The 27,786-nt window shown below is 37.2% G+C and overlaps 1 protein-coding gene across 2 annotated transcripts in view; it reads left to right on the top strand.

Annotated features, from left to right (window-relative positions):
• LOC127451437 (protein MTSS 2-like) overlaps positions 1 to 27,786 on the top strand; it is a 137,690-nt gene that overhangs the window by 52,107 nt on the left and 57,797 nt on the right. For both annotated transcript variants that reach the window (XM_051716162.1, XM_051716154.1), the window contains exons 4-6: positions 26,671 to 26,755; positions 27,440 to 27,531; positions 27,621 to 27,695. In XM_051716162.1, coding sequence (XP_051572122.1) covers positions 26,671 to 26,755; positions 27,440 to 27,531; positions 27,621 to 27,695 — 252 coding nt within the window. The remainder of the gene's footprint in view (positions 1 to 26,670; positions 26,756 to 27,439; positions 27,532 to 27,620; positions 27,696 to 27,786) is intronic.

Raw genomic sequence — 27,786 nt, 5'->3', positions numbered from 1 at the left:
TATGGTCATGGAAAACCTGGACATGACACAATTTTTACATTGTGCTTTCCAGGCCAGGAAAAGTCATGGAAATTATAAAATTTTAAAAAGTCATGGACATTTCTATCCACTTGTTTTCACCCGAATGAGTGTTTGTTTTTAACTGATAATTTGATGTTTAGTGTATTAAATTTGTAAAAACTGACAAATAAAAACACACATGGCTCCATTGTACTGACACTTTACATCTTCGAGATGACCATCTTTTGACAGTGCCGCACCTGTGTGGGTAGATGATATGAATCGATGGCCTGAGGTTAGTTACGTTGATATAATTTATTACTTTGAGTAATTATAGCCAACAACTGCACAAGCTGAGTCTGAACTAATTTTTACTCCAACTAACACAATGGTTGTTGTTTTCCATCTGGATCACTCGTTCCAGTAGTTTTTACATTGCTTCTTATGGAGACCAGAACCAGAAAACAGTCCAGCAGCAATTAGAATAATTATGGCGTGACCCAGTGGTTGGACAGTAAAAAACTGTGGATAGTCAATATATATTTTTCAAGTTATGCTCAGCTCTAAAATAATTAATTGGATAGAAATTGCTCCTTATTTCAAAAATGATTTTGAAAACCACTATTCAGAAATCATGAACGACTGGAAAAGTCATGGAAAGTCATGGAAATTCATGAGTCAACCCTGACAGCAAACGTACACTACCGTTCAAAAGTTTGGGGTCACTTGACTGAAATGATTCTCATGATCTTAAAAACCTTCTGATCTGAAGGCGTATGCTTAAATGTTTGAAATTAGTTTTGTAGACAAAAATATAATTGTGCCAACATATTAATTTATTTCATTATAAAACTAAAATGTAATAAAAAAATAAAATAAAACGTTTTTGAAATTGATGACTTGGACCAAATAATAAAGAAAAGCAGCCAATAAGTGCCCAGCATATAGATGGGAACTCCTTCAATACTGTTTAAAAAGCATCCCAGGGTGATACCTCAAGGAGCTGGTTGAGAAAATGCCAAGAGTACATTTCTGAAAATTCTGTGCAAAGGGTGACTATTTTGAATATGCTCAAATATAACACAGTTTTTATTTATTTTTGATTTTTTTTTTAGAAACAACACAATTCCTTTAGTTCCATTTATGTTATTCCATAGTTTTGATGACTTTCTATTATCCTTAAATGTGAAAAATAATAATAATAAAGAATGAGTAAGTGACCCTAAACTTTTGACCGGTAGTGTACATCACCCAGACGTCTATTTGATGTGTTTGTTTACATTTGGAAGATGTATTTTTAACATTGTTTGCTCGTCTGCAATACGTCTATATGACGTTTGTCAATAAGTATGTCTCGGATGTCAATAAGACATTCAGCAGATGTTTTTGAGACGTTTATGATTTAGAATGTTTGTAAATCTGATATTTTTAAGATGTTTAGCAGATGTTAATTAGATTGTGATATTTTCCAGATGAAAAAAACTAAAACAGACATCTTTAAAATGACGTGTGCTTAACTGGGAAAAGGTTTGGAAACCCTGTTAATTTCTGAGGATGTGCAGCTTAATTCTTTTTATTTTTTATGACACTTCCAATTTATCTTTTATTGCCAAACTGGAAAAATGTGGAATGACGTTTGAGAATTATTCAAAGCGTTTCTCTCTTTTCTCTCTAAACTTATCATATCAAAGGAGAGAGTGTGCCACAGACCTCCCTCTTTCTGTCTCTTCCTGTCTTGTTTTTGTGTCTCTGTCTCAACTGTGCCATCCACACACTGAATATGTCAATCAAGGAGCTTTTTATCTACTTGCACTTTGTCTGCACCCTTTGTGTACTCCTCACTTACATGTCCCTTATAATGCATGTCAATCCAGCATAAGGAGAGCTCATGGATCATATACTTTATACCCTACCACTGCACCCACCATTGGGGCCAGTCACACTCTACACTCCAGGGGCGTGTGCTTTTCTATCAGTGCCCATAAATGTCTGTAAAAGCTATTAACTGTTGAAGTCATGTCGTGTAGCACAAATTCCACAAACAGTGTATGGCAGTATTGCATTATGGGAGTGAGAGATGACAGTGTCTGGTGGACAGAGAATGAATATAGATTGTGCAGATCTGCAGTGCATGATGACATTATTAGAACATGAATGGAGCCAAAAATTAATTGAAGTTGACAGATTTATGGATATTTGAAGTGACTATACTGTTATCCCATTTTTTGCTCTCTCTTTTTAGATATTCCACCCACCTCATCTTTTACTATTATAGTCTACGTTTCCTCCTTCTCTGCATGTTCCCAGTGGTAGTAACTCATTTATAGTGCCTCTATATTCCTTTTTGGGCGTTTCCTCTCTTTTTTCATGTGTCTGTTATTATTTTTTACCTCTTCCTGTTGTCTTCTCTCCCACTCTTACTCTGAATTTACCTCTGTCTTGCTCGTTCTCTCTGTTTCTCATACTGTTTCTCCTGTTTTCACACACAGATGTGTGGTTGGTCCTTTTGGTGTGTTGGCATGGAAATCACCTCTGCAATTCATGATCCTGATTTAGGCTGTAATGTATTTATATGCCCTTGTGTGTATGCTCATATGTTTGTTGGATGTTGTGTTTGCTCTTTGTTTGTCTCTGCATGTGTTCATGTCTGGAAATAAACATCTACAAACACTATTGGAAGCCCTTTTTTAAGTGCAGTGCTGCCCTACAAAGGCAAAAGACCTTAACTCGCTAGAGTGTGGAACTGAGAAAAATGACTTTAAAGTTTTTTAGTTGTCCAGCCAAATGTATTATAGGTAGGACACTGAAAATCTGGCAATTAGATGTTTTAGTAATGAAATTTATCTACATAAAAAAAATTTGAGCTCAAACTTTACTTTTGACCCCTATTTTGAAGTTACTGTACTCTGCCTTTGTATTGTCTGCAAAAAGTGAGAATTCACGCCAAGGCAAAAGGCAGTAACTTCCACATTATTGTTGCTGATCACCATTTACAAAATCATTATAGTAAAACCTGTATAAAATCTAGTGATCATGGCATTTATTTTGGATGATTTACAATTACTTATAGCCATGTACTTATTGCTATCCTGTGCTTTGGTTGTATTCTGATGGCATTTTTAATACATTAGACATGACACATACCTCCATAGCAGTAAAGAATGTCTTCAATTGGTGTGCAGCAAAACTAACAGGTTGACTGCAGATAGGTGACACTTAATTATATGAATAAATACAAGATAAGCATATTTCTAATGAGTAAACATAATTTAATTAATAATGGAATGCAAAGATATAACAAATCATGTACAAATTTAAAGTGCATGGATTGGAATAAGAGATAATAAATACAGCCACAGGCCTACAAGTTAGTGCCACAGCTGGTTAATCAAGGGTTAAATTTAGCTACCATGCTCCAATGCACAGGTCTCTGACTGGTGGACTGGACTGGCCAATCTCAAAGGCTATAATATAGAGTATGTGACTATATTTATTGTTTTTCTGAATCTGACCGTAACTGACATCCAGACAAAAAGTTATACATGTGGTTGGATACCGTTTTGAAACCAATTTATTTATTGCAGTGTTCACTAACATAAAAGGATACAAGACATAAGTTAGCCTAAGTGCTTTTACATCGAATTGAATGAAAGTAGTCTAGCCTAAAAGATCGACTTGTGGATTGATGTGAACGCCAGCAAGTAGGAATAATGCTCAGAAATCAGAATGCTTGTGGATTGTTGTGGATTAAACATCTGCGATGACGTTCATTGCCATGGATTTTATCGGGTTACTAGAAAAGGTAGGACAGATTTAATTGCGAACTGTTACTACTGATTTTATGTGTGATCATGCTACGCTGTCATGGCATTCGAGTCCACACTGGTGCAACTAGTGGGCAGCCACAGACTCACTGATGTTGACAGCAGTCACTGATAGGCTGGCACTGACTGAATAATCTGCATTATGAAAAAAAACAAAACAAAAAAAAACGTTGAGAATATTTACGATTACTTATTGCTGGCAAGTTATCCAGTCTTTGCTTGTTTACAGTGCTTTGTTATATAGAGCAGTTTGGTAACCTACTCATTGGATAGCCGGGTAGCCTATTTATGCTATAGGCTGCTAGCTAGCTAAATGAAGTAGATTGCGATCTATCTAATTAGTTTGTCTAATGCATCTTTTGTGTTACACACTTTCTTACCTTGACCTTTATGTCGGCATTTCAAAGCCATCTCAACCATCATTTCCCCTTAAACGCTATAGAAAAACACTCAACAATATTTGTTTACTACACTTTTATTCAGGTATCGTGTGTGTCAGATTGCTTCAATGACAGATGTATGACAGTACACAGGCTACACCGTAATTTAAATGTGGTAAACTTTAAATGTAAAAACAAAGGCAGAGTACAGTAACTCCATGCCGGCACAGTAACTTAATTTTGATGCACGGCTAAACAAAGGCAGAGTACCCTAACTCAATTTGAGCGTTCCAAGACAAAGTCAAAGAGCGGTAATTGGAGTTACGGAGTTCTGCCTTGGTTTCTCTTGAGCTTTTGGAAGTTACTGTTAAGACAACCCATTATTTTCTCGAAAAAACAACGGAATTGACTCAAGATACTTATCCACATGATAAAGGAGGTCTTGAAAGTCTCAAAAATATCAATAAATCATTTTCGACCAAAAACGAAGTTACGGCCTTTTGCCTTTGCACGGCAGTGTGGGTCTCATTCACTAACCCTGCATACTCACATATTTGTGTGAAAAACAGCCTGATCTTATGAAAATAATGTGACTGTGTCGACCTTTTTGCAAAATGATATTACGTTCATACATGTATTGCGACAGTTCCAAGGTGAAATATTCACTGTGTGTTAAACAGTGTTGGGTAAGTTAAAAAAAAAAAACTAATCCACTACAAAATACTAATTATATCTCTAACATTACTTCATTGAAAAGTAATCCCATTACTAATTAATTTACTTTTAAGTTGCTTTCTTAAACACTTTTTTGATTTTCCGCTCAACAAATTCAAAATAATGTCTATTTTCTCCTTGTTCATTGTTGCACAATTTTCAGCTGTCAAAGAAACTCAAACAGACGTATACATATAAACATACATTATGAATTCACACTTTAATTGTATTACACATAACTTTTTTTTTTGTGAAATATTTGTAACCCAAGTAATGTAGTTAAAAGTAATTACTTTCATTGAAAGTCAGTAACAAATCTGATTACAATATTTTCAAATGTAATGTGTTACACTACATTTTGTGCCTAAAAGTATTAAATTACAGTAACTAATCACTTTGTAATCCAATTACATCCAACATTGGTGTTAAATGTTATCTTTAAATGTTCTCCCAAACAGATGAGGTTTTTAAGGTTAATGCTCTATCGAGTTTTAAATCAACATAACCTACCTCCCTATTCTAAACCTTAAACCTAAACCTAACCGAAAGTTGCAGAAGCAACCACGTTATTGCCATGATTCTGTGAGACCAGGTTTGTGAAAAAGTTTTTCATGCAGAAATCATGATTCATCAAATGCTTTGGACTTGAATTATTAAAAAATTTAGGATAAATTTAGAACCAATCAAAATCACATGTGTACAGAATTGTAATACTGATAATGAAATGTCCCTAAAATAAGTATTACTTATTTCAGAGTAACAAAAATAATGTGTGATAGATTGGTTCTGCATAAAAAATCTAGGCCTATTTACAATTTTTGTATTGTGTTTCAACTTGTTTTGTGAATGACACTTGGCTTTACACAAAGATCTTGCTGTGCGTGCTCTCAGGCGAGAGTGCATCTGTAGATAGCATATACGGGTTTGTTTGTTTGAAATGAATGTTAGAGTGAATGGCTGTACAGGTGAGCTTGTACAGAAAAACCTTATACAGTATGGAGGTGGTTTGGTCATGTTTTATGCAAATTACTAAATGCAGGCATGCACTCTCTTATTAAGAATAATCCAGATTTATTAACATTAAAATGAGGTAACAACTTGAACAAATGTATGTGCATGTATGTGCATACAGTATGTATGTGTGCCAGAAAATGAGACATAGTGTAAGTGTACAGTTTGCATATACTATGTATGTGTGTATGTACTGTATGTAGGTAGAGGTAATATTTAATATATGTATGAAAGCATACTGGTTAGGCCCAGAGAGACTGGGAGAGGTTGGGGTTTGGCAGCTCTTTCCACCTCCTCCTGTTGGGCTTGTGGGGAATCTCACCCCTGGAGATAGCCTACATGAAGTGCACTTGGGTGCAGATTTTGTTCCCCTAAGGTTCCTGTGAATGGCCTCCTTGGCCATTGGCATGTTTGTCTGGTTTGTTACCATTGTCTTGACATGCTTGAAACGCTGGACACGGAAAAGGTCAGCTAGGGCTCTGGGATTTCAGGCCTGGTGAAATGATTACAGAACTCTGCAGTGCAGGATGCTTTTTCCCACAGCCTGTAGACTAAGGAGAGTTGGAGCTCAGCCAGATGAGATTGCTGTTAGCAAGGCCATTCTCAGGGAGCCCCTCCACCCAGTGCTAGAGGGAAATCTGGCTACATGACAGAAGGGGAAGTGTTTAAACACTCATATTATGCTGCAGTGTAGGGCTGGGTGATGTGACAAAATATCATAGCGACGTTATAAAGTGTCAATCGATTGAGATTTTGTTATATCGTTTATATCATGATATGTAAATACCAATGTGCACTGTGTTTGCGTATCTATTAATGGGCAGGGCTTCACATGAGACTGAGAGAATTGAAGAGAAATGGGCAGGGTTTTTCTGGCATTGAAAATTTCAATGAAATTCCACATATTCAATAACCATCATCTTGCGTTCGGCACATCTGTGTTTCACGTGAGTGTCACGTGCGCTATCTCCAGAGACAGGAGGGCGTAGAGCGGGATCACCACTCTACTTAAAATCATGGCAAAGACCACAAAACTTATGTGACCAAAAGTTTTTTATTTGTTGTTTTTTTTTTACCTTAAAGCGCTATGGAGGAAGTCAAACATCTCAAACAGCTAGACATCCCAACATTCTAACCACCACTGATGAGGAAAACAGCTACAACACTAAAAGCTCCATCATCAGTGTGTCATGTGCCAAAAAAAGGGTTATAAAATTCAGTTCAAATTATGTTAAATATTAGGAAACAAAACGTCCATATTGCCTTCAGGTATTCATATATTCTCAATAGAGATAATTTAATAATTAAGAGCCTATAAGTGTTTGTTTTGGTTGCATACTTTTTATTTGTTGCATTGCTTTGAGATGTTGAGTTTCTTGAGGAAAGTTTATTATAATAATAATACTAGTCAACAACATCAGACTGAAATGTGGCAAATTGTTAAATTTAGCATTATGGTAAGGTTGATTAAAAACCAAGTTGAGTGTTTTTCTTTTTTACTTTGACTTGTTTGTCAAGTTCCAAATAAAGAAAAAAATATAAAAGAGGATGTCGTTTTAATTTACAATAAAAAGTATTTATTTCACTGACTGAATTATCCAAAAGTAGACATAACAATATGGTTATTTAATACAGATTTTTAATTATTTCGTAGAATATTTTTAATATGTCATGATACACTCACCGACCACTTTATTAGGTACGCCTGTACACCTACTTATCCATGTGATTATCTGATCAGCCAATCATGTAGCAGCAGTGCATAAAATCAGGCAGATATGGGTCAGGAGCTTCAGTTAATGTTCACATCAACCATCAGAATAGGGAAAAAATGTGATCTCAATGATTTGGACTGTGGCATGATTGTTGGTGCCAGACGGGCTGGTTTGAGTATTTCTGTAACTGCTGATCTAATAGGATTTTCACACACAACAGTCTCTGGAGTTTACTCCGAATGGTGCCAAAAACATCCAGTGAGAGGCAGTTCTGTGGACGGAAATGCTTTGCTGATGAGAGAGGTCTATGGAGAATGGCCAGACTGGTTTGAGCTGATAGAAAAGCTACAGTGACTCAGATAACCACTTTGTACAATTTACACCGATCAGCCACAACATTAAAACAACCTGCCTAATATTGTATAGGTCCCCCTTGTGCCTCCAAAACAGCACCAACCTGCATCTCAGAATAGCATTCTGAGATGATATTCTTCTCACCACAATTTTACAGAGCGGTTATCTGAGTTACCGCAGACTTTGTCAGTTCAAACCAGTCTGGCCATTCTCTGTTGACCTCTCTCATCAACAAGGGGTTTCCATCCACTGAACTGTCACTTACTGGATGTTTTTTGTTTTTGGCACCATTCGGAGTAAATTCTAGAGATTGTTGTGTGTGAAAATCTCAGGAGATCAGCAGTTACAGAAATACTCAAACCAGCTCATCTGGCACCAACAATCATGCCACGCTCCAAATCACTTAGATCACATTTTTTCCCCATTCTGATGGTTGATGTGAACATTAAACACTGAAGCTCCTGACACGTATCTGCATGACTTTATGCACTGCACTGCTGCCACACGATTGACTGATTAGATAATCTCATGGATGATTGTTGGTGCCAGACAGGCTGGTTTAAGTATTTCTGTAACTGCTGTAACAGTCTCTAGAATTTACTCAGAATGGTGCCAAAAACAAAAAACATCCAGCGAGCGGCATTTCTGCGGGTTGGTACTGTTTTGTCATCATGAGGGGGACCTATACAATATTAGGCAGGTGGTTGCACCTAGTTAAAATGTTTTCTTATTTATGTAACACAGAAAGTATACAAAAAATAACAGAACAAACATTTTATTCTATAAGATTATATTATTATAGATTATATTGTTATAAGATTATAATAACAATATTATATTCCGATTCTTAAAAAAAAAAAAAAAAATTCAATGAAGAGTGTAACCACCTCACATCACCTTTCCACCACCTTAGTTATCATATCGGCAAAATCCACTATCGGTCGACCTCTGACATGCGAGGGCTTCTGGTTTTAATAAATCAGAAATCGCAAATAATATTATATTGAAAATGTTTAAACATACCATCTACTCACTTTTCTGCAACAAAAACATGCAGCTTTGAAATATCTATTCTTTGCCAAAAGATCAGTGTGTGATCATCATATAGATTCGCAGGTCAGAGTTCACCAAGCTTGAACTTTTATATGCAGGGAAATGCAACATTTCTTCACGTGAGCTTGTGTTTCCGGCCTCCCGTGTTTCAGATGCGTTTACATGGAAGTGAATGGTGCACTAAGTGTAGTTCTACCACACCTTAAGAACACCAGCATTCAAAACACAACATAACCAGCTGGTCTTTTCAGCAGGGTAAAGAGAAAATTACCTCCATAACTGTACATAATACATGCTTATGAGATAAACTGTTAACTATTGGCAACAGGAAGATGTGTAAAAAAAAAAAAGAAAAAAAAAAATTGGTTTGTTATCTATCTCATATTCATCTCTAATTCATACAGTATATAATAAGAAACAGTCAGAGATGTCATAGCTGACAGGAAGGCCTTAAATCTCCCTCTCAATAATGTCAGCCTTTCAATATCTACATGCTCCCATTCCTCAGAAGACTGTGGGAAGGGCTGAAGAAAAGAGAAGTTTTGGCATGCACAATGGCAGCAGTTCAAATGAGTGAGCATTTGTATTGTTTTCTGATGGTGAGCTCATGTCCTGCAAGTGCTGTTTTTATAGCCTACTGAACATGGATCCTGCAACATGCCAGCCATGAAGTCATCGTGTTTCCTAAAATACTGTAGGCAATTTCTGAGAGAGCCTGAGGGGGAAATAAGAGAGGGAAAAAGAGACAGGCAGATTGATGTAATAGCAGACTCAAGAAAAGTTAAACTGTGGAAGGGTTAAGAAAAAAACAAAGCATAAGAAAAAAAAAAGACGGGGTTTTTCTCATTTTCCCCCATACGTTTTACATTTCATGTAAAGGACATCTGGTCTCGACAGTGACATTGGAGTATTTTTAGCCACAGCACTTTCCTTTTGTCAAGAACTTCCTTTTTAGAGTAAATATTACTTGCTCTCTGTCTTCATTCTCCCTTCAGACCCTGGAGGGTTGGGTAACTGCTTGCTAATCAAAACCAGTCCCTGTCACAAGGCCCAGCTGATTCCAATCAACCTTCACTACACCACCATAATTAAAAAACTGTAATGATTGGCCCACAGGCTTTTGCTTGCATCTTGGGGCGAGTCATCTGTTTGGGTTCACGTTAAAGCAGGTGATCAGAAGCTTTGAAGTACCTGACATAAACTAAGCCAGCATGCCAGATTATCTGCATTACCTGATAACACTGCAAGCCCAGTTAATAAGAAGGTTCACCCAGCATTCACCTTAAAATCAATACAATAATACCACTTTAAACTCTCACTGACTTTAAGTCAAGGATGCTTTGATCTTTGCATTGAGTTTTTAAAATGTACCATCTGGAAAGCATCAAAGCCATATCCTTAAGATTGTATATAGCTGGAAATTCTTTTTGCCAGACATTAAAGAGTGTTGATAAGGCTTGACAGGAAGGTTAATGTGTTAACCCTCCTGTTAAAAACAGTGAAAAACATTATCCTCATCATTGACAAAATGAATATGTTATCAAACATATTAATAGGTTTTATACCAGCTTTATAGGGTTAATATTTGCAGATATTACACACACACACACACACACACACACACACATACACTAAGATGACCAGATTTCTGAAATGAAAAATGGGGACATTTCTAGTTCAGTAGTAAATATGTCATTGAAATTTCACGTTACTTCACTATGGTTTAAAAAAGGGGGACAATTCAGATGTTATGTATTTTGACCAGGGACTAAAAACGGTTTAAGGAACGAAAACCAAAAACAAATGTTTTTTTATTTGTATTTTTTTCGCAGAACGTAACCGAAAACCGGAACAAAGTGATTGTCAATTGTTCCGGAGTGAAACATTATTTTTAAATGCTGGTAACCGGTTATAACCAGTTAATTTTGTTCTGATAATTTTTTCATGAAACTAAAGGCCAAAGGGTTTATCGCAGTTAACTTTTTGGAACTACACCACTTCACGTTGGCCTAAAAAATGAAACATGCTTTGATCCTAAAGGAAACTGCTGCATCACACATTTCTTTGCCTAATTGCCCGTTGTGGATGTTGCATTCTCTGAATGAAGACCTTTTTAACAACTATGTATAAATATTACATACTGTATGCATGCACGGCTAATCAGGATACAAGGAAAACATTATTAGAGGTAAAAGTACATTTCTCAGTTGTTTCCAAGTCTTCACTGAATTATTGTTAGATATGATGCATTAATACAGATTTGATGCTGTTAGGTTTTGACTGACAAAATTATACTTAACTGTTAATTAACTGCTTGTTATGCTTTCTATGGCAATAAATCCACCACACACACAAATAAAAAAAAATAATAAAAAAAAAATAAAAATAATAATTGCTTATTTTAGCTTATTTTGGGCTTGCTTTTCCAGACCATGTTGCTTGTTTCTCTTGCAAGATCTGGCAGCACTGCAATTGGTATTTCACCCACACCTTAGCGCAGAGTACAGTCACTTTAAAAATAACATTATTAACCATTATTTTATTTAGTTCTAACTGGTAACCTTTTGGAAAGGAGGCCGCAGAACTTCTGAACCGGAATGAAAATATACTTTTTTTGCTCAGAACGAACCGAAATGAAAAACATTTTGTTTTTAGTCCCTGATTTTGACAATGGTGAGTGTAGTAATGTGATGAACTATGGTATAGCATACTCTGTTGAATATGTCTCAAATTTCGATACAGAGGTAAAGTTGATCATTTTTAATGGTCTTCTGTTACATGAGTTCATTCTTTTCTGCACTGTATACAGTAGATGACACTGTGGCATAAAAGTGAAGTAAACTAACATATAAACAATGGTTGAATATAGGAACTATTGCAGCTGACTCCACAGCACAGGGTCCCTTGCCCTTGGTCACACTCTTTGCATCACTCTTCTTACTCTCCTCTAAAATTCCTTCTCTTCTCCTCTTTTCCTTCACCTTTACCTGACACTTTCATAAAAGTTAGATGGTACGCTACTAATTTGCTTGCTGGCAAACTGGCAGAGGAATTTCAAAAGAAGTGAGCTCACTTGACTACCATTTCCCTCAGCATTACAACTGAAATCAAATGAAACACTTACACTATGGACAATATCAGGGCCTGAAATTAATTTCTGAAGGGGGGGGGGGGGCCTTAAGGTTGCCCCCTTAGATGCCTCATATTGTTGAAGATTTTTTCACTTTGTAGTCATGACACAAAGATATTCAATATTGTATAATAATAATAATAATAATAATAATAATAATAATTATTATTATTATTATTATATTAATAATTACAATAATAATCAGTAAAGGAAGATGAATGACTTAAAGCTGCTATAGCGAGCAGCCCCCTCTGTTGGTCAAAATAAACATCACATGATTAACCTTGTTGCCAGTAGGCTTCAATAGGGTCTTTCTTGCCATGTATTTTCACTTAGCGGACTGTTTTGAACGTGCAATAAAAATGGGGACATTTCCGGGGACAGCTCCAGTCGGGGACAGACCGTCAAAAACTGGGCCTGTCCCCGGAAGACGGGGATGTGTGGTCACCCTAACACACACACACACACACACACACACATACACATACACACACACACACACACACACATTTATTTGTAGTTGTTCAAATGCACAATGTTGATTTGACAATCCTGACAATGTATTTGTTTTACAATAATATATTCTTTTTTGCAATATTTTTATGGTTATAATGTTGCAGAATATAAACCATAATACTGTTTTTATTTCTAAGTAATCTAAGTATCAGCTTATTTTAAGGACTGTAAATCCTTACAGTAAATCTAAGAATTTACTGTATACCTTCCGTACACAAGTACAACAACTGACATATAGGTGGTGCTCTTTCCAGTTAAAGTGCTATTATATAAGCCTGTGTTCAGTGTGAAAACATGAAGGTAAGCTTATGCCAATTTTCATGTTTGTAATTAATAGATAAGTGTGCTGTAAATTTACTGAAAGTCTTTTAAATTCTATACGGGTAATTTTTGAACCAATCATCACAGTTGTCACTATTTTTAAACATAACAGAAAAGTTAAACAGATAGTTCACTTAAAAATAAAAATGCTGTCACTGACCCTCATGTTGTTCCAAACACGCATTACTTTCTTCTGTGGAACACAAAATGAAATGTTAGGCAGAATGATAGCCGGAGTTACCATTCACTTTCATTGTACTGTACATGTAAAAAAAATAAAAATAAAAAGCAATGAAAGTGAATGGTGACTGAGCCTAACAAATGAAGTTTCATTAACAAGGTTCGGGAGCAGCAAGTTCATTTAACCTGACCAATTGCACTGCCAGAGTAAGCGTATATAAACAGCTGCTTACCTCTATGTGGCATCGAGTCTTCCGGCGTCCCTCCTCCTCCCCATCTCCACATAGCTATTTAATCAATAACTAATCTAAGTCTGGGGGGTATTCATCCTCGGGTCAAGTCTCGAGCCTCGAGCCCTTTGCCCAGAACAGTGAGCCAAACATGTTTACCCTATCCTCATTGCAGGATTACATTAACTTGCGAACTACTGAATCTGCCACAATGCGCGGTCACATTTACATTCGCACAGCGAAATTCAGCAGGCAAAAAACAGTAATCTCAATGGGAATCTGTATGATGGACTTCTGGTGGTGAAAGATTTCCTCTTGTGGATTTCACGAGGAGTTCAAGTTTGGTGAACTTTGACAGGCGGATTCGCCACGTTGACCTAAACAGGAAGTTGCTTAGTTTGGCAGTGACCTCTGTGTGGGCGGTGCTTCGTACACAGCTACACTGAATATTCACAATGGACAAGGATATCATTTTAGCAGTAATTTTCTTTTTAACTTCACTCTACTAGAGTATTAAGTTCAGCATTATAAAGAGGTTGCTTGACTATTTGTTTTTTGCTCTCAACATCTGCCCACGTCTTTTTCCCTCGTGTAATTTCATTGTGCGACGGTAAATGTGATCAAGCCTTAACATCCCCTTTTGTGTTCCACTGAAGAAAGTAATATGGGTTTGTAACTACATAAGCGTTAGTAAACAATTAAAGAATTTTTTATTTTTAGATGCACTATCGCTTTAATGTGAGTTTTGCATGGAGTGTACAAGTGAAGAACAATGTGCGCAAACATTAATGATTTGATCTCACACACTCAACTGAGCAATTGAGGAATCTTGTTTGGCTTTGTTCATCTTTCAAGTCACTGAATAACAAGGATGGTCTTTCAGAAACTCTTTGCTTTCTTTTCTTCAGTGTGGTCAATTAAGGATTTCTGAGGCCTGAGATGGAGATTGATGGTGTTGTGTTGTTGGTTGTGTTGAGCTGATGTGATAAAAACAGACATTGTCAGACAATGAGGCTTCTTCATGTGTAAATAGAGGCCTGGTTGTGGAGACCAGAAAAGGTTGTGAGGGCAGCACACTGACCTACTGTTGTGTTGTAATGACCAGAAGCCCTGGTCGTTCTGTTTTAAAATTTTCATGTCTCATCTTGATTAGAATGGCACATGATTGGTGCTTTTGTATCTCTGAGGGTTTGTTGGCCTCAATCAGAGGGACACTGAGGCCTGCAGACCTACTTTCCCGCATTCACAATTAGAATTTTTTACTGGTGATCTGTGTTAATGGACAGCATGGCTTGAAAGAAGACTGCAGACACTTGGCTTCTCTCATACATGGACTGACCTTGCTCTTTGAACTCAGTTGTCTCTTTTGGACTTATGACTGTTTATGCATTAATACACACACATTTTAGGTATGTAGATGGAAAGGAGATTTGTGGCTCTGTGTCCTGGACTGCATCAATGCTCTAAGTCTTTAGTTCCTCTGAGAATGAGTGTGAGGTATTCCAGATGTGTCAGATCTTCTGCTTCACAATTAATAAGAGATGTGAGGACAGCATCATCCATAGAGAAAACATGTCCCTGCATGTCAGCTCTATGCATGTAATAAAATTGGGGCAGTTCACCCCAATTTTTTTTAATTCTGTCATGTTCTCATCCTAATGTCATGTTGTAAGATCTGAGTGAGCCTGGCCTGGTATTGACTATGACGTGAGGTACGGTTCACCACTGTAGTCAGCCCCATTACTGTACTGCAAAGTGACACACACACTCTGACTCAGCGCAACCCCTCACCTGACATTATGAGTCACTCTACAGCAGTTCTGCGGACAGAAACGTCTTGTTGATGAAAGAGGTCAACGGAGAATGGCTAGACTGGTTCCAGCACACAGAAAGGCTATGGTAACTCAAATAACCACTCTGTACAGTTGTCACTTTTTGTAAAGCACTGACAGAAATCCCTTTCAATTGTTTTTTTCCTCTCATAACTAAGATAAATACATGTGTGAGTTTTGATTATTTGTGTGACTACTGCTCTGCCACTGGCCTGTGCACTGCCACATACACTCACTGAGAACTTTAGGAACACTATGGTCTCAATTAAGTGCCTGACATGGTCTTCTGCTGTTGTAGCCCATCCGCCTCAAGGTTTGACGCGTTGTTCATTTTTAGATGCTATTCTGCTCACTACAATTGTACAGAGTGTACAGATCTGAGTTACCATAGCCTTTCTGTGAGCTCAAACCAGTCTAGCCATTCTATGTTGACCTCATCAACAAGGCATTTCTGTCTGCAGAACTGCTGCTCACTGGATGTTTTTTGTTTTGTTTTGCTTTTGGCACTATTCTGAGTAAACTCTAGAGACTGTTGTGGGTGAATATCCCAGGAGATCAGCAGTTACAGAAATACTCAAAGCAGCCCATCTGGCACCAACAACCATGCCACGGTCAAAATGACTGAAGCTCCTGACCCGTATTTGCATGATTTTATGCATTGCACTGCTGCCACACGATTGGTTGATTAGATGATCGCATGAATAAGTAGGTGTACAGGTGTTCCTTTTAAAGTGCTCAGTGAGTGTATGTGTATGTGTTTGATGTATTTTATGTGTGTATTTAAATGCAAAATATATAGTGTATCACTGACATGTAGCCATGACACGGCCCTATTAATTAGTATTATTAATAGACCTGTCAATTTAACATGTTTATTTAGTAAAATAAAAAAATCTAAATCTAAAATGCATTTAATAATGCCTTTTTTAATCCAGTAATAAGGAATTTTCATACCAATGGAGCAATTTAAAGGGATAGTTCACCAAAAAATGAAATTTTTCTCATCATTTACTCACCCTCATTTCATCCCAGATGTGTATGACTTTCTTTCTTATGCTGAACACAAACAAAGATTTTTAGAAGAATATTTCAGCTCTGTAGGTCCTCAAAATGCAAGTGAATGGTGGCCAGAGTGCTTAGAGATATGAACATGCTGAGAGGGGAATCAAGGCTTGCATGGATTATTCTATTTCATCTTCTGCTGTCTCATTCTCTTTCTTCCAGTTAGCTTTGCTGTGCCTCAGTATGCACCCTGTTTTGTTGTGTCCAGACTATTCTTGCCTCTTCTGCAAAATTCTGGGTGTATGTGTTTGCATTGGGTTGTAGTATAGTGTAAGCACGACACTTTAGATGGCCAGGTATGCCTGATGCAAAGGGATACAGTGCGTCCTCGGAACTAGGCCGCCTGGGGCTTGTGCACGCACACACACATATGCACGCTCACATATGCACACTCACATGCTCAAACAAGCAAGCAAGCAACCACTACACCCAGTTTGACATTGGGTGCCCAGTTCTTCATAAGCTTGTGGCCTAAATCTGAGTCAATACTAGTATCTTTACATAGACTACAGTAAATGAAAATAACTGTTGGACATTTCCACATGCAAACACGCACAGATAGATTCTGTAATGAATCTATTATTTTAACATTTCTGATCATTCGCTTAGTGTAAAACACTGACAAAAATCCCATTCAATTGTTTTTTTTTTTTTTTTCTCTTATAACTAAGATAAATACATGAGTTTTGATTGTTTGTGTGACTATAAAGAACTTGCAATGTCAGTCTGTGTGTGTTTGCCTGCTATAATACTGTATCTCCCTGGTGGAACGGTGCATAAACAATGGCATGGAAGGCACATCTGGATAATAGTATACAGTATTTGCTGTGATATTGCCTACAGAGCATGTTTATGCACTGTAATGTGTGTTTGTCCATGTGTGAGTGCATGGATTCATTATGTGAATGGTGTAGTGAGATGAAAAGGGGCAGGCACAAATCTTTCAGTGAATTTCATATTTTCTGTTGCTATGGCAAAGCATGAGAAAGAGGAGCCATAGGAGCAAGGGAAAGGAAACACTCTTGTTAGTCTCAGAGAGAGAGAGAGAGAGAGAGAGAGAGAGAGAGAGAGAGGGAAATGATGATGGCACCATTATCCTGATGTAACTGTCAGAGGTTAATTGATATTTCATGAACAATGAGCTTGATGTGACTGTTATAAATGCAAATTTGAATAAATTGTGAATTTGTTTGAGGATGGCGGGGTTTGAATCCCTATTTTGGCTTGGCTGCAAATGCAAACCCTATTTTGACATATGACTGGTCTTTGAAAACTATCCTTATTTAAAATCTCGACCAAAATTCACTGGTAGATCCACAGGTCTTTTGTTTGTTATAGGCCTATCTTGTTACTGGTCTAATATGTTAAGTGAAAATATCTAAAGTTGTGGAATAGATATAGTGTTGCCAAATGTGTGGTTGAAAGAGTTATTTACACTCAAAGTGATTTTAATGTTTGTGTGTAGGGAAGGCAACTCTTATCTGACATCTTTCACTTCTTTCTCCTCATTGAGTTATTTTTGACCTGTCCTGTCAGCTAAACTCTGTACGTGCATGTGTGTGTTTGGATGCGCACATACAGTAACTCTGTAAATGTGTTAGTGTAAATGTAGGCTAACTGGGGGTGGGGATGCGGTGAAGCTTGATTTGATATGATCCTTGTGCTTTAGGACAGAACTAAAGACATGAGGTCCATCATCACTATGATACTTTTCTACTCCAATTGTTTTCTTCAGCTCAGAGAACTACAAACCAAACAGCCACAGAGGTGGAATATGATGTAGACTAATAGTTCTATAAAGTACATGTCTGTAAGAGGAGACTGTATTTCCAGGAAGCTGAAATTATATACTAGTGAACTGTCAATATGAAGCCAGCATGATTTAGAGCCCTAGTTCTTGACCATTACGGTAACAATTTAATGTCTGTTACAGAATCCCAGCAGACTGAGTAATGTCAAGCAATGGTTAACACAACTATACATTGTACTGATTGGGATTGTTTGGGGTTAAATATGTATACTGAAAATGCATCAAAAATGAAGTTTACAATGAGTGCCGAATGATGCATTTCTTCAACTGTCAAGACGGAGTGTGGAATGTTGGACACTTCATACACTCAATGCCAGTGTTGCCAATTTGGGGAATTTGTCACAGAATTTAGCGATTTTCTCATAGTTGCTGCGACTTTTAATGATGTTTTGCAACGAGGAGCTATTTTAGCTATTTTTAAATATACTTGGCGATTTTTTGGGCAATAAATTATTAAACACACACACAAAGACTTACTATGTGTTAAGAAGTCAGATCTAACAAAATATGCATTGACGACTGAGCACATCACGAGTTCAAAACCCTTTTCCGATCAAAAGCAGGTGCGTTTGAACTTATTTGCATCACTAGGAATTTGTGTGTTGTAGGGCTGCACGATTATAGCAAAAATCATAATTGTCCATTATTGCCCTTGATATTGTAATCACGATTATTAATGTTGATTAAAATATTAAATTACCGTGACGTCACAAAGTAACCAACCATTCTTCAGAGGAGCAGATTTCAATGGTGGATATGAGCTGCAATCCAGTTTCTTTTAAACATTAAATATTGTAATAATGTTTGTTAATGTTAGACCAAATAAAAATTATTATAAATGGATATCTATGGTATAGAATAAATTAAATGATTGCTAAATTACTGCTTAAATTATTAGTCCATGTACAGTAAATAATATGACATATTCAATATTCAACTTATTAACAGCCAATTTAAATTGACCAAGTTACTTACTGCATTCAGTAAGCCCTTTGGTGGCGAGACAGGGGACCATTCATCCCGTTAGATCTTCAATGGTGATCTTGTTCATGTAAGATCATCGTTAGATCATTTTTGGCCTCAGTGGTTGCACTTTGGAAATTAAAAACAGTCATTTGTAATCGGAGTTTGTGCGATTTGTGAAAATGTTAAATCTACTAATACCAGCTGCGTGGCAAATGGGTCTTATTAGAGCAGACGCAATAACAGTGACGGTGATTACTGAAATATGCTGTTCATGCCATATTCTTTATGTTGGCTACACCTCCAAAACAAACTTAGAACAGTTAACCTGAATTATTTTATTGCTATTTTGTACAAATCAAATTCACATTGGTCTACTTATTAAGATGACAAAACAAAACTGTTATTACATTTTTAATACATTGTATACAGAAATTGAACAACGTGACAAACTCTCCCATTACAATGACTGCTGTCACTCACCGCAGGTTTACACTGTTTGGCACCTGCATTTTGACGCAAGCTCAATGACGCTCCGCGCAAAGTTCTGCACTCTCGCAAATGCTCTCTTTAAAAACAAAAGAATAATAAATCAATTATTTACACCACGTCTATGCCTTGATTAGAACGGGGGCATTTTAGTTTTGTCGTGTTGCTCATTTGCAGTGTATTTAAAATCTACGTTCAAAGCGAGCAGCGCAATATGCAATGAATCCAAAATAATTCCAAAGTGCTTTTCACTCTTGTTCTACAGCTTCTTTTCGAGTGTCATGTGATGTCTCTTCAGTATTAATTTTCGTGTGCCACCACAAACAGTGGTGGAACATAAAGCTGGGCATTCATACAGTTTAAAACTTGCGCATTAGGATCAGTTGTCATTACTGATTGGATGGAGGACTAATTTAAGCAGCTCTGATTGGCCATTGCCGTTTCATTGCTCAACGGACATGTTAGTGATTGGTTAGAATACTCAACCGCTGCAAAAACACATTGTAAATAGAAACCATTGACGCAACAGGAGCAGAACTGAATGTACCTTAGCCCTTTACATTGCTAAACATGGATCAATCAATTTACCACTTGTACCACTACAAGATTTATGTAAAGACTGTTTTAAAACTGCTGTCGTCAAATTACAGACTTTGTCAGTGAACTTGTTTTGTGCCCATTTTATATGTATTTTATAATATACACATACATATGTAGTCCTTTATATAGTGAGTTTTGTTATTTAGTGACTTTTTGTAAAAAATTTAGACTTTCGAGGGTGATTCAGGATATTTTAAGAGGGAGGAGTTTGGCAGCACCACTCAGTGCTCACGGCTTGCCGTACGTAGCAGAAGGGGCGGAGTTGCTTGGCTGCAATGCTAGTCTGAAAAAACAAGTGTAAATAATGGAGAATGTAGCAACTAGCGAAACTGCAGTTACAAATGTATGTTGAATGCTTTACCATCACCCCACGCTGTGTGAATATGTACGTTATGTACAGTTCACCACTTTGATTAAGTGGTGAACTGAAGTTTGCTAATGCGCTAAAGCTAGCTGCAACATATCGCATGCATTTGAAACGTCATTTCCGTCAGCTGTTAAACGGGGAATGCTTCAATGTAATAAAAGTTAAGTGTTCTTTTTGAGATGATATTACACTGTGAAAATTCACACACTACATGGCTGAGTGCATAGAGTATATTGTAAGTGCGTAATGTATAGTCCGTCATTTGGGACACAGATAAAAAGCATCATTTAATATAAGTCGTCTTGTGCTGTCAGTAGCTAGTAACAGATTTACTGGAGACCAGCATGGTGCACTGTCATGGCGGCAACCACCCTGACATTCTGCACAGACTGATTGAGTTTTGCACCACTCACTGCCTGTCCGTCCTGAGAACCTCACAGCTCTTCATGTCTGACCTACCATTTGTTGCCCTGGAAACAGCATAGAGACTGGACAGTTACTAACTAGCCAGTAGATACTGCCCATTGGTATAGTAAATGATTAATGCTCATCACTGGTACCTTCTTTAATTGAACATTACTCTATGGTAATATTGTTGCAACAAATTAGTTATTGTGTATGTTTTCACTGTCATCATATTCAGATTTGCTTTGTTTACAGTGAATCAGCAACACAGAACTATTAACAGTGATAGCATTGAGTAAGGGTGTATGGCACCTGTGGACCAGCTATTTCTTAAACCCAAGTTCAACATTGTAGACCTGCTTCTCTCTCTCTCTCTCTCTCTCTCTCTCTCTCTCTCTCTCTCTCTCTCTCTCTCTCTCTTTCTCTCTGCCTGTCTTGCTTAAGTGCTCTGTATGTATTTCTGCTGATTGCCGGCCAAGTAAATGGCCATGTTTATCCACTCACTTTATTCAGTTAAGTTCAGAAGCCACAAGAGGAATTCCCAACAGAAAGACCATCCATTTTTGACTCAGGTACAGTATATATAATATGATCATACATGCTGACACATAAACACACACACATGAATATACTGTATATCTGCTGGTGTGTGTGGATCACATAGCAGGAGAGTTTTTTGGATGGAGATTTGAACTGACATTGTTATGAAGCACCCATCATCAGAGCACATTTGTTTCTGCATGTCTGATTTAATTCATTTTCAAAAGGTAAATGCATCAGGAAATCAATGAATACCCATAAAATTGGAACCCTACTGTGTTTCAGTATGTCTGTCTGTTGTCGGCAGGGCTGGATGTATTTATTGTCCGTATATGAGACTGGACATTAAAGGGATAGTTCACCCAAAAATGAAAATTCTGTAATTTATTCACCCCTAATTATCATCGTTCATTATAGCAGAATATCCAAGCTGCTCTTTTCCTCGCAATGAAAGTGAATGGTGACCACAGCTGTCCCTGGTCCCCATTTCACTTTTCATTTGTATGGAAAAGAACAACTAGGAACATTCTGCTAAATATGTTGTTTTGTATTTCATGGAAGAAAAATAGCATACATGCTTGGAATGACATAAGTGAGTAAATGATGACAGAATTTTCACATTTTGTTGAACTATCCCTTGGAATTGATATTCATTTGATATAAAGTATTCAGTAGGCTATATTGATGTATTTCTTAAAGTCTCAGTTTTCAACTTGATAAATGGCTGGTCACTGGCAGAGAATGACAGACTAATACTGGTGACAGTAATTAATGAGAAAGATGCTGAATTTATCCACTCTTTCAAATCATTTACGTATTTTTTGGGTGGTTGTATTCACGTTGACTTGAGGTGATTATATGCCATGTGAAAAATCAATATGTGGGGGTTAGTGTGGCAGTGAGGGTCTTAGCGGTGAGGCCAGCAGTAAACACAGGCTGCTGGTAACAGATGGAGGTGACAGCACTGTGTGAATGCAGCCACTCTGTACAGATTACTGCAGAGCGCATGCTGAACTGGACTGTCTGAAGTGGCCGTTAGAGACGTTTTTTTAGTTTGAGCTTTTCTCTGAAAATGACAAGCATTGGAGGAACTAAGCATGTGCACACAAATCCATGCATATGTAGAAAATGTAATGTTACCCAGATGTTAGCAGGAAAGTTATAACCACAAACAGAAAAATATATAGTGTGACTGCTGCTGACAGACACACAAGCGCACACACGCACATATACACAGTGGTTTTCTTAATGGTGGGGACATACCATTGACTTCTGTTGTACAGTATTCACACTGAGCTAATGATATTTTCAAGTCCCTAACCCACAAACAAACTCTTCTGCAGCTTTGCATCTTCATAAGACATTATTTAGTAGTTATAAAGCCATTTTTACACTGGGGATGTTGTCTGGTCCTCACCATAACAGTGATTTCAGGTTTTACTATCCTTGTGGAGACATTCGGTCCCCACATTGTAGGCAAAACCTGACCGACACACATACACAGACACACACTAAGAGACATCTCAATTCAAAGGCAGTTAAAATGTGCAAAGCACACCTTCTTACTCTTTCCGCTTTTATCATTCTCATGCTTTCTTGTTCACTTTTTTCTAAGCAGATTGTGTCTGCCGTAATTTCTTTCACAATCTTAAGGCGCTATGGCACTTTGACATTAGTCACTGTATCAGCTCTCTCTGCTGTGTGTTTGTGGGATGGATTAATGAATGGTTGCTGGGTAGAACAGGAGGCATGAGGCAGTAATGTGTTAATTATGAATGGAGCTTCTCTCATGGCTTACTGGAGGCTCTCATTGGAGAAGCATTATGTTTGTATGCGTGTGTGCTCTACTGAAAGTGTAGTGTGTGTGTGTGTGTGTGTGTGTGTGTGTGTGTGTGTGTGTTTGTCAGCATGCATGCATGTTTAACCCAATGCGCTCAGATCAGCCATGTAGAAAATCTGTGTTAGTCAAGTGAACACATTACTGCATTTGAAATATGACCATGGGTAAAAACCAAGTTAACTAAGTCAATGGTAAAGGTAATGTCATGTCAATGGGATATATTTGTATGTCCCATGAGTACATTCATCTGAAAATGTACAGTTTTTGTTTTGTTTATTAGCTTTAATGCTATAACTTGATTTAGCTCATTTTCTCCCTGAGAGTGACATAGTTGCGTGATCATTGGTTTGTATGATATGGATCACTTATTACACTTGAGCATTTGGTGTAAACATAGGGAAGGATTTGTATGTTTTTTTGTTTTTTTGTGTGTGTGCATTTATGTGTATTTAATTCATTCAGAATTAGATAACTGTAGCTAACTCTTTCTAACTGCACAGGGAAGAAAAATCACAAATTAGGTCTCAAATGTTCTTCCTAGACAGTAGATTAAATGGAGAGCCAGTGAATATTTTTGGTAAAATGGTTAAAGATAGTTATATTTTGATTAAAGATTTTTCTCCTAAGAAAAATACCTTAGAGTGTCTGAGATCACAATAATGTAACAAACTTGACATTATATGATGTCACAAAGATGCCAATACTGTATCTGCAATCAATTAAGTTCATATTAAAATCCCAAGATTACTTATTTCTCATTTTTTTTCCAAATGTAATCATTTAACAGATCCACATTTATTCACATCAAGGCTATGTTCACACAAGCAGAAATAAATCCGATTTTTTTGGCCTAACCGATTCAAATCTGCAGGGCTGATTCTGAACATTTTGGCGCCCTAGGTGAGATCGCTAAAGTCGGGGCAAACTCATCATTGGCGCTACCATCTGCCAGAGCAATCTAGTCATTGGCGATCCCGTCGGTCGGGGTAAGGGGGCTTATGCAATTTTGGGGGACTTATGCAAAATGACTTCAAAATGACCATTATCTTTGATCCCTACACCTTTCAGCCCTCCGAAACTCTCAGTAGAAGATAAAGTCTTTGAGGGGAATAGGGCAAAGGGATGATCACTTCTGAATGGAATGCACCCATATGTCATATTTAAGTTAAAGGGCAGCCAAAGCAGTGCCAACCTTTTTTTCAATAAAACAGGCATTGGCTTTACCCAAACAAAAAGTTGAGAGTGGCAAAAAGAGTGGTAACCCACACCGGTTGCGAGCCACCATAATGTGAAAAGGTAATGAATGTCTCATGCTTAAAGGAATATTTTGGGTTCAATACAAGTTAAGCTCAATAGACAGCATTAGTGGAATAATATTGATTACCACAAAAAATTATTTAGACTTGTCCCTCCTTTTCTTTTAAAAGCAAAAACCAAGGGTATAGTTAGGCACTTACAATGGAATTGAATTGGGCCAGTCTGTAAACTTTAAAATACTCACTGTTTCAAAAGTATAGCCACAAGATATAAACACTGTGTGTTAACATGATTTTAGTGTAATAAAATCACTTACCTTTTCTGTGTAAAGTTATTTCCAATTTTACAACTTCGTTGCCATGACAATGTAATGTCAACAAACCCTAAAATGACTGTAAAAAAGATGATTTTGACAACGCTACAGCTCAAATAACACATGAGTTTTTACATAAGAATTAATGTAAGTACTTTTATAAAATAATAAGCTTCACATTTCTGCCTTTAAACCCTCCAAAGATTGGCCCAATTCACTTCCATTGTAAGTGCCTCAATGCAACCTCGATTTTTGCTTCTTCTTGACTGGGGAGGGGAAGTAGTGGGAGTTAATGTTGAGTCATTATATATATGTTTTGTTTTTTTGTTTTGAAAAATAAATAAAAATGTTAATCACAACAAAATTTTTGTGGTTATCAACATTATACCACTCTCGTCTGTGACGAATGAGTTCATATTTGGATACTGCCCTCATAAAAAACATAATCAATGGCAAAACATCCATTGCAAAATGCACACGCATGGTGAGCACAAGTTTACATCATTACTACAACAACTAATGTGAATGTGCTTGCAAAAGCGACTGCAGTCTGAATCTGCAGTGTAAACAAAGCTTAATTTTTTATAGCACCATACTTTTACTGTATCTCTGTGTGGTTCGCTCTGGGTGGTTCATTTGTTTAATTTTATATGTTCGTATGTTATATTATCATAAGTATGGGTTGAAAAGACTATACAGAATAAATAACAAGTGAGGTATTAATATATTTATATAGTTTTCAATACATGGTTTGAAGAGATACATTTTTAATCCTATGATCAAGACATGGTCACTAGTTTTTTCGGCAAAAAGCAGAACTTGGTGGGTGTGCCTCCTTGACTTTGGTGTTGTCTAGATTAACCCTGAAAAGCCTAAAGATTACTGAACTGCTCTAATCTGGCTGAATCCTGGTCCAGGGAGATCTGAGGTCTGCTCAGACTGGGTTTTAACGCTGGAATTTAGGTTTCACCCTGAGGAAAAGCTGAAATTGCTAATGTGGAGAATAGATGAGAACATCATTCCACTCTGCCACACCCCCTGGTGATCTGGAAACAGGCCTGAAATGTTTATTGATACAGTGCCTAATTCAAACACACGGCTTTGTAAGCTTTGAGTCAATTCATCCTCAGAAATGTCTGCTGTCTTTTTTGTGTTTGGACAGTAATATGATATACACATTCTTTTTGAATTGTGCGCAATCTTTTCAGACATTTTTATCATAGATTGAATGTCATTGTACAGCTAAAATTCAAAGGGCTGGTGAGCATCCAGGCAACACTAACAGACAGGGCTTTATATATTGCCTGTTCAGTTCAACAATTTAGTTTGACATGTAAACACTTCAGGACAATAATAGCCTTCCAGGCCATCTTCTTTGGAAGAAAGCACACTGCCTCTTATAAATTGTGAGGTCTGGTTTTTCCAAATGTTCACCCTTGACTAAAAATAGACTAATTTATACCATGGCCACAGGTTACACACACACACACACACACACACACACACACACACACACACTTTGGGTAGTCCTTTAAATATACAGTAACAGCTTTTTTTTTGGACTGCAGTTTGAACTATGTACATTAAGTATAAATTACTAGTCTGTGTTAATGATAATTATTTGAATGGCCTGATTGCTTGATGGTCTTTTCAAAGCTGCAGCTATAATTTTTTCTCATTGGCTTTTAGTCATTGTACCATAATCATTTCTTCTGTCATTTTGGTGTTGATCTAACAGTCTTTCCGTTGGTTGTGTCTCTGTAGGTGCCACCCGAGACATTGGATCGGCGCTGACTCGAATGTGTATGAGGCATCGCAGCATTGAGGCTAAACTACGGTATTTTACTAAGTATGACCACACCCTTTCTTCCACCCACTTCCTATGTGTCAGTTTAGAAGACTATATACAGTGGCAATATGTACTTATAAGATTATACATAAAAATATACTGGAGGAGGACAAACAAGGGCCAACAGTCATAACTATGAATTATATACAAATATCATACATTAAACTATAACAATAGTGAGGGTATTATTCAGTATTATTTTGTACCCAAAACTTTACAAACAATCAGAATTATTTTTTTTACACACTCCTTAATTATAAGCCCAGATGTGGAAGTCAATGGAAAGTCCCCACCTTAGCTATATTTTGGGGACAAATGGGGGTTTGAGTGCTGTGGCAGCAGACTCCTCATTAGCACCCCCAGCTGGTGCCTGTGCCTAGAAACGGCCCTGATGACATAGGACATGCAAAGAGAACATGAATGCACACACTTTTTCACACTTCATCAGAAGACATCTGCAGACAATTCCCTCTGACAGGCTAATGAATGGACACCCCAAACTCCAAGCTAAAGCCCTTATTTCTCATGGTCTGATTTCCCCCACACAAAAGAGCTTGAATTGATGATGATATTTCCTTTTTAAAATTCATATTCCTCTGTTACTGTTTAATGAGAACTGGAACGCCCCTCCCAGCTCTGAATTGTTGAGAATGTGATAATCTGTCTCTTTTCCTCTGATCTCAGTGCTTTGATGGAGAGCCTGATCACTCCTCTACAGGACCGCATTGAAGACTGGAAAAAGACAGCCAATCAACTGGACAAGGATCATGCCAAAGGTGACTTTGTCTCTATATGCAAAATATGTCAAACATTACAAAGCAGACAACACACAAATAACATTTTGTAATAATTTCTGATTTCTTAGAATACAAACGGTCTCGTCATGAAATTAAGAAGAAATCTTCAGACACAATGAAATTGCAGAAGAAAGCCAGGAAAGGTAAACACTTCCTTTTTACTGTGGCAATTGGAAATGCTCAACATGACATTATGACAGGTAGTTTTGGGGGTAATTTGAGTACAAAGTAATT

Source organism: Myxocyprinus asiaticus, chromosome 2 (assembly GCF_019703515.2).
Source record: "Myxocyprinus asiaticus isolate MX2 ecotype Aquarium Trade chromosome 2, UBuf_Myxa_2, whole genome shotgun sequence".
Taxonomy (NCBI): Eukaryota; Metazoa; Chordata; class Actinopteri; order Cypriniformes; family Catostomidae; genus Myxocyprinus; species Myxocyprinus asiaticus.
The sequence above is the reverse complement of the archived record's forward strand: the minus strand, read 5'-3'. Positions and strand labels throughout refer to the sequence as shown.